General features: G+C 45.0%; 1 protein-coding gene across 1 annotated transcript in view; it reads left to right on the top strand.

Moving 5' to 3' along the window:
• LOC126457472 (toll-like receptor 2) overlaps positions 1 to 14,903 on the top strand; it is a 143,275-nt gene that overhangs the window by 63,079 nt on the left and 65,293 nt on the right. Inside the window, exon 2 of the mRNA XM_050093764.1 lies at positions 3,512 to 3,849. Within this exon, the coding sequence (XP_049949721.1) occupies positions 3,512 to 3,849 (338 nt within the window). The remainder of the gene's footprint in view (positions 1 to 3,511; positions 3,850 to 14,903) is intronic.

The raw sequence follows: 14,903 nt of genomic DNA, 5'->3' as shown, positions 1-14,903 counted from the left end.
CAGAAGTTGGGAAGGAAAACATAGGTACAAAGAAGGTAGCTGCGAAGAAACCATGGGTAACAGAAGAAATACTTCAGTTGATTGATGAAAGGAGGAAGTACAAACATGTTCCGGGAAAATCAGGAATACAGAAATACAAGTCGCTGAGGAATGAAATAAATAGGAAGTGCAGGGAAGCTAAGACGAAATGGCTGCAGGAAAAATGTGAAGACATCGAAAAAGATATGACTGTCGGAAAGACAGATTCAGCATACAGGAAAGTCAAAACAACCTTTGGTGACATTAAAAGCAACGGTGGTAACATTAAGACTGCAACGGGAATTCCACTGTTAAATGCAGAGGAGAGAGCAGATAGGTGGAAAGAGTACATTGAAAGCCTCTATGAGGGCGAAGATTTGTCTGATGTGATAGAAGAAGAAACAGGAGTCGATTTAGAAGAGACAGGGGATCCAGTATTAGACTCGGAATTTAAAAGAGCTTTGGAGGACTTACGGTCAAATAAGGCAGAAGGGATAGATAACATTCCATCAGAATTTCTAAAATCGTTGGGGGAAGTGGCAAGAAAACGACTATTCACGTTGGTATGTAGAATATATGAGTCTGGCGATATACCATCTGACTTTCGGAAAAACATCATCCACACAATTCCGAAGACGACAAGAACTGACAAGTGCGAGAATTATCGCACAATCAGCTTAACAGCTCATGCATCGAAGCTGCTTACAAGAATAATATACAGAAGAAAGGAAAAGAAAATTGAGAATGCGCTAGGTGACGATCAGTTTGGCTTTAGGAAAAGTAAAGGGACGAGAGAGGCAATTCTGACGTTACGGCTAATAATGGAAGCAAGGCTAAAGAAAATTCAAGACACTTTCATAGGGTTTGTCGACCTGGAAAAAGCGTTCGACAATATAAAATGGTGCAAGCTGTTCGACATTCTGAAAAAAGTAGGGGTAAACTATAGGGAGAGACGGGTCATATACAATATGTACAACAACCAAGAGGGAATAATAAGAGTGGACGATCAAGAACGAAGTGCTCGTATTAAGAAGGGTGTAAGACAAGGCTGTAGCCTTTCGCCCCTACTCTTCAATCTGTACATCGAGGAAGCAATGATGGAAATAAAAGAAAGGTTCAGGAGTGGAATTAAAATACAAGGTGAAAGGATATCAACGATACGATTCGCTGATGACATTGCTATCCTGAGTAAAAGTGAAGAAGAATTAAATGATCTGTTGAACGGAATGAACAGTCTAATGAGTACACAGTATGGTTTGAGAGTAAATCGGAGAAAGACGAAGGTAATGAGAAGTAGTAGAAATGAGAACAGCGAGAAACTTAACATCAGGATTGATGGTCACGAAGTCAATGAAGTTAAGGAATTCTGCTATCTAGGCAGTAAAATAATCAATGACGGACGGAGCAAGAAGGACATCAAAAGCAGACTCGCTATGGCAAAAAAGGCATTTCTGGCCAAGAGAAGTCTACTAATATCAAATACCGGCCTTAATTTGAGGAAGAAATTTCTGAGGATGTACGTCTGGAGTACAGCATTGTATGGTAGTGAACATGGGCTGTGGGAAAACCGGAACAGAAGAGAATCGAAGCACTTGAGATGTGGTGCTATAGACGATTGTTGAAAATTAGGTGGACTGATAAGGTAAGGAATGAGGAGGTTCTACGCAGAATCGGAGAGGAAAGGAATATGTGGTTGGCTCTGAGCACTATGGGACTCAACATCTTAGGTCATAAGTCCCCTAGAACTTTGAACTACTTAAACCTAACTAACCTAAAGACATCACACACACCCATGCCCGAGGCAGGATTCGAACCTGCGACCGTAGCAGTCCCGCGGTTCCGGACTGCAGCGCCAGAACCGCTAGACCACCGTGGCAGGAATATGTGGAAAACACTGATAAGGACAAGGGACAGGATGATAGGACATCTGCTAAGACATGAGGGAATGACTTCCATGGTACTAGAGGGAGCAGTAGAGAGCAAAAACTGTAGAGGAAGACAGAGATTGGAATACGTCAAGCAAATAATTGAGGACGTAGGTTGCAAGTGCTACTCTGAGATGAAGAGGTTAGCACAGGAAAGGAATTCGGGCGGGCCGCATCAAACCAGTCAGTAGACTGATGACCAAAAAAAAAAAAAAAAAAAAGGATAATGTACCCCCGGACAGTTTTCGCTATCTGGACGACTGACCGGATGCCAGAGTCAGTACATGCACTACCACCTGTGGAGGCTACACCACGGCTTAATATAGGTGTTGCAGCATGGGTCGATACCTGGTACCTCAGAACCGCTTGTGCTACTGATCTGTAAATGTAATAATTTCATAGGCACTGTTGCAACAATGAGTCTTGAGTGAATTGTAAACCTCTAAAAGGGTGCACAATTTCTTTTTCTGGCAGCGTAGATGTCTCAGACTGATTCTCAATGTCCCGTGCTGGGAAAGAATGGTGTACTTACACGCAAAACTCAGCATTCCAACAGTAAAAGAACAGATCAAAGACCGCTCTCAGCATTTTATAGACAAGGTAATCCACCTATGGCTTCCGCCTGCTTAGCTGAGTGGTTACGTGCTTGCCCCGGCCGGGTCGGAGAGATTCTCCGATTGCGTGTAGTGTTGCCCCTATCATCATTTCATCCTCATCCTTATCATCTGCCGCAAGCCGCCCAGTGTGGCACCGGATGAAATAAGACTTGCACTTGGCGGCCGAACCCTAATGAGACGTCCCGGTCAACAGTGCCATACGATCATTTCATTTTCATCCACCTATGTCAAAACTCACGTCAGCTAGAGCATTTATGAGTATTACAGCCAGAGTGTCACACAATCGATCATAACAAATTAATCACAGGTGGTTGAAATAATCAATATATGAGCCCAATGTCTTCCTAAACGAAAGTGAAATACATATGTGAAACAAGAAACAATGCAGCCATGAAAGTGCAGCCCACAAAGTGAGTACCGCTCTTGCAGAAAGAGAAGCCGCTACTATCAATCAAAGAGGTCCTCAATTGCCCTCACAAGAGCTGAGTGCACCTCGCAAAATCCAACTCATCAGATCCACCTTTTCTATTATTGCCAAACCAGTTTCCTTGCAGACGGACTTCCCTCTATCTTTTACATTATTATAAGTTCTCTTTGCATGAACTAGCGTCACAAGTAAAGTTTTAAAATTCCCATTCCTTTTCAGAACATTACTTTTAAAATTACATCCACAGATCAATTAAACTGACACAAGTGGACATAAGTAATGGATGAAACATTTACATGGATGTTATAGCAAACAGCATAGTTATATGGGAGTTACATTAGACATAAGCAGACCAAAAATTTAGATAACCGCAGATAATATCGGTATCGAGGTTACAGTTTTCTCGAAACCTTTGTTTTCTTCTGATTCTTAATATCAGCATGTGAAGTGTATTAATGAGTGTACATGTACTCTGTGAAACCTGCGCAGAGCGGTAATTTTCTTGTTTCTGTCTTACGCGCCAGGTGCAGTAACTGCATAGCGAGCCTTCGCATGATGGAAGACGTCACGCGCCTGCAGCAGTTTAGCTCCAGGAGCTACGAGTATGAGTTCTGGGACTTCAGTAATCCGGTGTTCAACGCTGAAACGGGTTCATTAGTAGAAATAAGTTTCAATGTATTCAACAAGATGGAGATACCCTGCAGGATATCGCTGGCTAACATCCAGTATTTGGGAAACACAAGTGTGGAGAAATTTACGCTTAGGAGGAACGAGAACAACAGCACGCACTTGAAACTGGGAATGATGCCGAAGATGAAGGACTTCAGAATTGCATATGCTTACATAGGAAAATTTCCAGAAGGTATGTATGTAAGTTAAGAAAACGATTTTATTTTTCTCGTAATGCCAATTAGTGCTCCTGTTTTGGGTTTTGCGCACAGCAAACTTCCATTTTCTCAATAAAATGCCTTAAAATGAGTTTACCTAATTTTATGTTTTGTGTAGAGCTTAGAAATACAATAAACTTTCGTCGGGCGAAACATTAATCAGTGCAAGTCAAACCAATTATTTTTCTAAATAAATTCGCTGACTGCAAATATCTTGGCATCAGCTAAGTTAGATATAGATATATTACGTATTAGTAACATGAAAATTTGTGCTGGACCGTAACCCGATCCCGGATTTCCTGCTCATAGCGAGCGGTCGCCTGAACCCCTTCGCCTATCTGTACAAGCCTCCCAGAACGACTCAAACTTCCATTTGTCACCCTACCTGCATCTTTGTACCAGTCCCCTACATTTGTCACTTAATGCTCACAGCTTTACTCTGTATTCTCACACCAGTGAGGACGCGACTACAAGAAGTCGAGACAAATGATATTATCGTCTTGCAACCGCCTCGGATGTACGCTGGTGTCAGAAATTAAAGAACAAACGAAAATTTTCCAAAGTAGCGTTTATTTTGCTACAAAACAGAATAAACAGGTGACAGTGCAGTAGAAAGAATGTAAAGAATACAGAACGTAAACAACTGCGACATGCGTAACGAAAGACAAAAATGTTCTCCGTTTTTTCCAACTTAACGGATTTGCAGACACATTCCGACAACTTATTAATGTGTTCGGTATAAGGTGTGCCCACCACTGGCTGTAGTACAAGGCTGACAACGACGGGGCATGCTGTGAACGATGTCATCAATATCATGTTGAGGCATAACGTCCATTCTGCCTGCAGAGCTGCTCGCAAGTTTGGAGAGTGGTTGGTGGACGCTCATGTGATGCAACCCGTCTCCCAAGGCATCCCAGACATGCTCTATGAGATTCAAATCGGGGGAGCAAGCAGGCCACGTCATGCATGCAGTAACTGCATAGTGAGCCTTCACATGATGGAAAACGTCACGCGCCTGAAGCACTTTAGCTCCAGGAGCTACGAGTATAAGTTCTGGGACTTCAGTAATCCGGTATTCAACGCTGAAACGGGTTCATTAGTAGAAATAAGTTTCAATGTATTCAACAAAAAAACATCAACCTCTCATGCTCTATGAGGTCGAGCATTATCATCCACTAGTACGAAGACTGGGCCAACAGCACCCCGCAACAATCGCACATGAGGTCCCAAGATCTCGTCGCGATACCTGACAGCAAAGCCTTGCCAATTTACCCATATAATTTGATGAAGAGGTGTTCCAGTGGTCAACTTAATCACAGCCAACACCATTAGGGATCTCTCCGCTATCGATCTCTTTCCACAATGTTTGGGTCTCGGAATCGTGTTCCACGTTCCCTCCAGATGCGATTCCGTCCGGAATCACTCTCCAGACCAAGTCGCGACTCATCTGTGAAGCGAATCCGTCCAGAATCACTCTCCAGACCAGGATGGAACTCATCTGTGAAATACAGTAAGTGAAGTCGCAATTGCGAATAAGGACAACCTTCAGATGTAGGATGGAATGACGACAATGAAAATTTGTGTTGCACCGGGACTCGAACCCGGATTTCCCTCTTATCGCGAGGTGTTCAAAATGGCTCTGAGCATTATGGGACTTAACTTCTGAGGTCATCAGTCCCCTAGAACTTAGAACTACTTAAACCTAACTAACCTAAGGACATCACACACATCCATGCTCGAGGCAGGATTCGAACCTGCGACCGTAGCGGTCGCGCGGTTCCAGACTGAAGCGCCTAGAACCGCTCGGTCACTCCGGCCGGCCGCCAGGTGTCGCCTTACCATTTGTCTATCCGCGCACGACTCGCGGCCAGGCCCAGACTTCCATATGTCGTCAACCATGCGTAACCAGAATAACACAGGCACTCCAATATGGTATTCATCCGTGAAAAGAACATTGGCCCACTGTTCGCCCCGGTGGCACGCTGGCAACTCCACTCTAGACGTTCCCTTCTATGAAGTCAGACATATATATAGAGCAGGTCTCCGACGGTGAAGGCCATTCTCCCGGAGCCTTCTCTACACCGTTTGCCTCGATACAAATCGTCCAGTGGATGTTGCGATGTCAGATGCTAGTTGCTGTGCAATGGTGACGCGATACGGTCGTGCCCTTACTCTGCCAAATAACGGTTCTCTCACTCTGATGTCACACGTGATCGGCCCTGCCCTGATCTTCGGGATTCATTTTGGATCAGTATAAGCTGTCGCCACATTCGAGAAACAACAGAACAATTCACATTAATTCCTTGGCCACATCAGTTTTCGGCTGTTTTCCTATGGCCCTCCACTGCAGAGTCCGATATGCATCTTCTCTGTGCCGTACTCTACCGGCTGTGGCTATCTACACAGCGATTGTGGATGTGGGACTTCCCGACAAACCCTACGCCGTTTGATAGGTACCCTGACGTCATCGTCGGCGTGGTTGTCCGTTGACAGGAATGCCATCTTCCGTGCAGAACATTATATCTGTTGACAGCTTATATGGTTATATCAAGAATTAGACACAGGACGGGGAAACAGAGGTTTGTTGCTTTATTTTTGGGCGCCAGTGTAATATTTACTTGTATGTCTTGATAACAGACATTAATGATGACTGGCAGACGTCCGAAATTAATTCGAAATAAATTCGCTCATCTGTGTTACGAATGGATAAATTACATTTAGCTGCGAGTATTAAGTGATGAATGCAGGGGACTGTGGTATAGGGATGTAGCCAATGTGACATGTGGAAGTTTGGATCAGTCTGGAGGGCATGTACGGATAGCCGAAAGGGTTAAAGCGACTGTCTGCGGTGAGTGGGAGACCAGGTTCGAATCCTGGTTCGGCACAAAATTTCATGTCATTAATAAGTAATACAACAACACTGATCAGCCAGAACACTGTGACCACCTACCTGATATCCGGTATGTCCACCTTTGGCCCGGATAATAAGGGCGACGCGTCGTGGCATGGAAGCGATGAGACCTTGGTAGGTCGCTGGAGGGAGTTGGCACCACATCTGCACGCAAGTCACTTAATTCCTGCAAATTGTCGAGAGGCGGGAACGGTGAGCTCTGAAGCCACGTTCAATCACATACCACATGTGTTCTATCGGGTTCAGATCTGGCTGGTTGGGGGCCAACACATGAATTGGAACTCGCCACTGTGATCCTCGACCCACTCCATCACTCTCCTAGCTTTGTGACATGGTGCATTATCTTGTTGAAAAATGCCACTGTTCAAATGGTTCAAATGACTCTAAGCAGTATGGGACTTAACGTCCGAGGTCATCAGTCCCCTAGAACTTAGAACTACTTAACCCTAACTAAACCAAGGACATCACACACATCCATGCCCGAGGCAGGATTCGAACCTGCGACCGCAGCAGCTGCGCGGTTCCGGACTGAATCGCCTAGAACCGCTCGGCCACAGCGGCCGGCAATGCCATTTTCATCGGGAAACACGACCGTCATGAAGCGGCGTACGTCGTCTGCAACCATTGTACGATACTCACGGTACCTTGCACGAGCTCCACTGGACCCATGGAAGCTCACGTGATGTCCCCCAGAGCGTAATGGATTCGATGCCAGCATGTTTTCGTCCAGCAGTACAGGTGCAAAGAAGAGGTTCCCATGGAAGACGGCGGATTCGCACACTCCAGTTGGCATGATGAAGAAGGAATCGGGATTCATCAGACCATACAACACTCTGCCACTGCACCAACGTCCAGGGCCGATGGTCAGGTGCCCATTTCAGTCGTAGTTGCTGATGTGATGTTACCATTGGCACACGCGTGGGTCGTCGGCTGCGGAGGTCCATTGTTGGGACTGTCCGGCGCACTGTGTGTTCAGACGCACTTGTACTCTACCCAGCATTAAAGTCTAATATATTACTATGAAAGCTAATACACTATTATGAAAGCTACAACCGAATATTCTTTGTGCTAAAACCGTTCCTTCTGAGCATAAGTTAAGGTTTATGAGCTGAAAATTTATGGAAAGTACTTTTATCCTTACTCACAGTATGGCTACTATATTACCTGTAAGAACTAAAACATGGTTACCTTACCTCAGCGCCAGTGTTCGAAAATTGTGAATCGATAATTTCTGAATGGTCAGCAAATGAAGCTCTCTTTGTTCAGAAACCGATGGTCGCCAGACTAAATAAATCCTCGTCTTCTAACATCCCTACTGAAGAAAGGAGTGAAGAATCGATGAAACAGGTTACGGAAGTGTTGGTTGCTTTATTGGTAGTGATGGAGCTCAGTGGAGTGAAACACCACCACCACAGTGCAGAAGTCGAGAACACAATATTATAAAAATTCCAACTGGTGCAGGAGATCGCAGTGTAACCGTCTCTCATAAAAATGCATGTTCAAAAATGGTTCAAATGGCTCTGAGCACTATGGGACTTAACATCTATGGTCATCAGTCCCCTAGAACTTAGAACTACTTAAACCTAACTAACCTAAGGACAGCACACAACACCCAGCCATCACGAGGCAGAGAAAATGAGGATAATGCCATTGGGCAGAGCACGGCAAGAATTTGATTTTCTCGTTTTAAGGAGTGACATTAGTGATCCTATATGTTCAGGAAGACCTCCGGGGGTTGATGAAAACCATTTCAATGCATTAATCCATAATGTTTCACGATGTGTACTCGAGAACTGCCAAATGTGATGAACTGTGACTACTGTACCGTCGTGCGACTTCTGCATGTAATGGGGACGGTTCAAAAATCAGGTGTATGAGTACCATATGCTCTAAGCCAAAATCACAAAGTCAGCAGGTGGCAATATGTGCATTTCCGCTTGGTCGTCATCAACTGGCTCGTGAACAAACGACCATTGCAGTTCTGGCGGCGTTGTGTACTACGAATTGCTTCCCCAAGGTGTAACTATCACTGTTGACGTAAATTGGTTACAAATCGATATTTGTACAGATATCGACAGAAAATACAAAACTGTAAACTTTGGAGGCTGATTGATGAATGTGTGATCCTGCAACGCAACTTCACCGCACAGTTGGCAACGATAGTGAACAGGGGATATGTCGATACCGGGGCATAAAGCCTTTGCGAATTTCATACCATGTACTCAGCTGGACAATAACTATGCCTCGCAGACAGGCGTGTGAACAGTATAAGCAGACGTCAGCATTTGAGCGAGGCAGTGTTATCGGGCTGAATGAAGCCGGTTGGAGTAATTGGCGAATCGCTCGACATATGAGTAGGTGCGATGTCACTATTCGATGATGTTGGCAGGAACGGGTGAACCGTCGCCGAAGACAGCGTCAAGAAGGAAGCGTTCGGTCGAGAGGGATGACAGAACGAGACGAACGAGCAGTCGTCAGAGAGGCACTCAGAGCCCCAGATTCATCATTATCGTTTATCAGTTGGTGCATCAGTGACCACAAGCACCGTCAACAGGCGGCTGACAGACAGGGTGCTCAGCTTACTGGGCCCTTGCTCTGTACGCCAATTCTCTCTTTAGTGGTGTTGCTCACATTCGGCCTGGAATCTCAGTGACTGGAGTAGAATTGTCTTCAGTGATGAGTTCCGTTTTGAAATGAACCCCGACGACCAGCGAAGACATGCCTGGCGTCGCTCCAGACAGCAGTGGGATAAAAACGTGAATGACGACCGCCATTCGCTCCTGCAACCAGAAGTGATGGTCTGACGTACCATTTCATTTCACAGCAAGACCCCTTTGGTTGCCATCCGCGGCGCCCTTACAGCACAGCGGTACGTCGACGATATTCCACGCCCAGTTTTGTTGCCCTTCATGGCAAGCCAACCTGGCCTTAAATTTCAGGAAGATAACGCTCGCCCTCACACGGTGAGAGTTTCTACACCTTCTATTCGTGTTTCCCAAATCCTAGATTGGCCAGAAACGACGCCAGTTCTCTCCCCAACGGAGAATGTTTGAAGCATTATGGACAGGGCCTTGCAACCACCTCGGGATTTCTACGCGTATTGGACAGCATTTGGCACGGTATCACTCAGGAGGCCATCCAACAAGTCTATCAGTCAGTGCCAAGCCGGATAACTGGTTGCATAAGGCACAGAGGTGGTCCAACGAATTATTGAGTTGGTCAATCTGTGAAGTTCTTTCTCTTGAATAAACGATCCAATTTTTCTGAAACTGTAATCATTTGTTTGTCTGTAGATGTAGATCACATCTACCGATTTCCATCCCATCCGGATAATTGCTTCGTGATGCGTCGTTTTTTTTCGTCTTAGAGTGTAATACCATGTTTCCATTGAGGAAATGCATGCCGTCATTGGACCCTTGATTACTGCTGATATTGAGAGAAACTGGCATGTGCTTCAGCAATCCTACCTGCTTAGCTACACCTTTAGTTAGCAGACTAGCGAAGACACTTGATATTAAATGACCAACGAATCAGAAAGGCCAGAAGCAAAAGTGACAATATGGCAGCATTCCACTACATTTGGGAACTTCAGATAGGAAACTGTCGACGAAGCATACATCCCGATGAAACTTTAACAGCTACATGAACAATTCCTCTGCTTCGGAGTCCTGCTTCGGAGTCCTGTCCCAGAAAAGTAAGGAAATGCGGACTCAAAATATTTGGCTTTGCAATTCATTCACTTTATGTTCCAGTTTATACTGGAAAACTCCCTGATCAGACAAAAAGGTGTCGATTCTGCCACAGTAAAAACACTAACAGCGACAGTGAGAGGAATCGCAACAACTACCACAATGGGTAATTTTTTTTACATAGGTTTCGTTATTTGAAGTACTGCAGGAACATATTACAACAATAGGAACTCTAAGACAAACAAAACTGAAACTTCAGCAGAAATGAAGGCTTCCAACTCCAGAGAAGTTTTATCCCTATCATTTCGTTTCAAAGATAATTTGACAATTGTAAAGTTATGTGCCCAAAAAGAATAAAAGTGTCACAGTGCAAAGCTCACCGCATCACACTGCTGTTGCAGCTAAAGGACGTACAATGTTTTTCTACAAAAAAACTAAATCAGGGGTTTGTGAGGATCCTATATCCTCCCACGTCGATGTATGTGTTACATTCATGACATTGTTTGCAAGCTTACTGCTTAGGACACCACAGATTGAGAATTATAAAGGCTGAACTAAAATAGAACTGACAAACTGCCGGGACTGATTCCTGACTGGGATTGGAGGAAAAAGGTCCTCTGAACGTGTGTCTGAAAAATGGATGGTGTGCATGTAACGACAACAAAATCGTCCAGGACCACAGTACAGGGCTGCTTCACGTCCACGTCACAACAGATGTTCAGCACCTACTAGATGCGCCGATATGAGTCCACTGCCTGCAGTCCCTCGACCGAAGTCCGCTCGTTCTCCCAATGTCAGTTTCAAGCTAAACTTTCAAAATTCTCTTCATGCCCTTCAGTTTCTGCCATTGGCTGATTCGGGCTAACTATTCGCTGCACATTCTTCTTTTAAGAAGAGTAATAGGGAGTTGACAGCAGAAGTCGGTCGTTGTCGGTGCTCAGCCCCGCTAGCTAAGATATTAGTTCTAATCACTCACCCAAGGTTCTTACGGTCATAAGGTTTTAATGTGAAGCTATTAATGCTGTATTGTGCGATACAGGAAGCTTCTAAAACTGACTTTTGTTAGACTGGATTGGAACGAGTAATAACTTCTGTAATAAGTCTTAGAGTCTGTGATTCACCATTAACTGTTATCGGTTGAACCCCTCACTGTCAGATTCCTAAAATTACCAGCAAAAACGCAGATAATTGGATATTTGGATGTGAAGAGGAGTGATGGAGCACTTTTTTGTCCACACCTCCTTCAGTCGTCATATCATACTGTGTGTCTCAAACCTTTTGGGTCAAATTGAAACAGGTGATAGTTGGTCCACAACCAATTCTATTGTGTTATGAAAGCATACACCACATAACAACAATATAGCTCATAGAAACTGTTCAAAGTGAGGAATGCCAGTCTCAATGCATGAAGTTCTGCCGCACTCTCTCAAATATCCCTGGTACCAGGAGACAGGCAGCTTGGACCCTAGCAAGTAGGACTTCATACGTTTCTAAGGGGTGTCATACACCAACGTCTTGATGTAGCCCCGGAGGAAAAACTCCAGAAGTGTGAGACCCGGCAGTGGCCCTGGCCAAGGGACACAATCTCTCTTTCCAATCCAACGATGAGGGTAAGTGTTCTTCAGGTGCTCACTGACCTAACATCGGAGTGGGCTGGTACACTGTCGTGTTGACATCACAATCCTTTCGCGGACAACAACGCCTACAGTCTCCAAGAACTTTGGCAGCACATCTCGCAGGAACACCGAGTAACGTGGAACAGTCAAACAGGCAGGCAGCAAGTAAGAGCCTAATACGTGATCTTGAAGGACGCCAGCCCATACATTGACAGAGAATCGTTGCTGATGGTCAACGATGTGAGTGGCGTGGGGATTGTCCTCACTCGAGACAGGGCTGACGTCCATTGAGACTGGTAGCCATCGCTTTGATCAGTTACTATTGACTACGTTGTTGTTAGGTGGTGTGAACTTTCTGTGTCCGTAACACAATGCAAACGGATTTCCGACCATTGGTTCCCTATCTCAATGTAATCGGTTGTGGATCCACTATCGCCTGCTTCAATTTGACCCAAAAGGTTTGAGACCAGTGACATGGATGTCGCATCGTGCAATGATCACCGAAGTCAAAGCACGTTCCCCAGCGTCAACATATGGTTAGTGAATGTGAAATATTCAGTGGTGTCTAGATTTCTCAGGAAATTTTGAACAGTGAACGGTTCTTTAGATTATAAGCTGGAAGGTGATAGTAAAAATAAAATCGACAATGGCCTGCCAGAGTGAGAACTGTGATTTAATTCTTGAGGACTGTTGATCAGGATAGTACTAACGGTGACGTTGCTGATACTTCCCGGCAAATTAGAAATGTATGCTGGACCGAAACTCGAAGGAGGGACCTTTGCCGTTCGCGGGAAAATGCTCTGTCGTCTGAGCTACCAAAGCACGACTCACGACCAGCCTCACTGCTTTTTTTCTAACAGTACCTCATCTCCTACCTACCAAACTTCATAGAAGTTCTCCTATCATGACTAGCACTCCTGGAAGAAAGGATACAGCGGACACGTGGCTTGATGTGCCAGGAAGCTTCATATCAGCGCACACTCTGCTGCAGAGTGAAAAATTCATTCTGGGAACATCCCCCATTCTGTGGTTAACCGTGTCTCCGTAATATCCTTTCTTCCATGAGTGCTAGTCTTCCAAGTTTCGCAAGAGAACTTTTGTGAAGTCTGGAAGGTAGGAGATGAGGTACAGGCAGAAGTAAGGCTGTGGGCATGGGTTGGGAATCGCACTTGGATAGCTCAGCCTGTAGAGCAGTTGCCGACGAAAGGTAAACGTCCCAAGCTCGAGTCTAGGTCTGGCACACAGGTTTAATTTACCAGGAAGGTTCATATCATCGCAAACCAGCTGCAGGGTGAAAAGTTCATTCTGGATGGATGTTATTAATGAATGGGAGCTAGTTAGCAGTGATCAAGCTATAGATGCAATTGAAAGTGGAAGTTCAGATTTGAACACAGGCTGCCTGATTGGAACTATAATTGTTCTTTGGAGGGGAACTTAAAAGTGTGATTAGATTTCACCTGAAATTTGGCTCGTCAGATTTGGTCAGCCGCGCGGGATTAGCCGAGCGGTCTCAGGCGCTGCAGTCATGGACTGTGCGGCTGATCCCGGCGGAGGTTCGAGTCCTCCCCCGGGCATGGGTGTGTGTGTTTGTCCTTAGGATAATTTAGGTTAAGTAGTGTGTACGCTTAGGGACTGATGACCTTAGCAGTTAAGTCACATAAGATTTCACACACACACAAAAAAAAGATTTGGTATAGAGACCAAACACACGTCCCTGCAAAACAGCTCAGTTTACGTTAATCTCAAGATCATAAAGTCCTAGCAGACCACGTAGCCGTGTTCTAATTAAATTCAAGTAGCTGGAGTTGGATTTCACCAATGAAACTAGGTGACACAAAAACTGCTGTTGTTCATGTAGTAGCTGTAGTTTATCAGTGACACCAATTATCTCTGCCACTTCAGCAGCAGTCAGTTTCCCGGCCAAACTGAAAATCTCGCTCAAAATTTGCGAAAAAGTGTCCTAACTGTTCCTGTATCCGTCTACACAACCTTACTGCTCGAGTACAACGCCACTTGCGTAAATATATCCTGGCGAGATGAACGCAGTGAATGCTCAAATGTCTAACAGTTCACCATACGGAAATCTTCGAGACTGCGGTATACTCTCGAAAGAGAGCAAAGTTCAGAACTAACATAGTTCTTACAATCAGATGCGTCTGGATTCTCCTGAGCCACCGACGTAAGTCTCCTGATCCTTTCAGTATCAGTTCCGCGCAAAACTTTCAATATCCCCTCCATCCTGTTCAGTATGTCTGCCACTGGCTGACTGCCTCTGTGTCTTATCCAACACGTTATTTTGTCATAGTGCCAAGCAATAAAAATGCTTCACATGGCTCTGAGCACTATGGGTCTTAACATCTGAGGTCATCAGTCCCATAGAACTTTACTTAAACCTAACTAACCTAAGGACATCACACACATCCATGACCGAGGCAGGATTCGAACCTGGGACTGTAGTGGTCGCGCGATTCCGCCAAGCAATAAGATAAAAAATTGTACAACTGTGTACCAATTGGCCAACCTTAACAACTGCAACTAAACAAATGTTGGAATAAAACACACTGAAATACTAGTTTTAGTAATACCAGACACTACATACACTGCCAGAAAAAAAGTTAGTACACCTGCTAAGACGACGTTGATTTTCATCTGATGGCAGCATATGCCACCTGGGGTATAATAGATGCACTAATAATGGTTTCATAGTCGTCCGTATGAGAGCGTAGTGGCTTAGCTACCAGAGGACCAGCTGCGTCTACCCTTTGATAGTGCCGGTCGCGGTGGTCTAGCGGTTCTAGGCGCGCAGTCCGGAA

This window comes from Schistocerca serialis, chromosome 2 (assembly GCF_023864345.2).
Source record: "Schistocerca serialis cubense isolate TAMUIC-IGC-003099 chromosome 2, iqSchSeri2.2, whole genome shotgun sequence".
Lineage (NCBI taxonomy): Eukaryota > Metazoa > Arthropoda > Insecta > Orthoptera > Acrididae > Schistocerca > Schistocerca serialis.
Note: the sequence above shows the minus strand (reverse complement) of the source record. Positions and strands in the feature narration are given on the sequence as shown.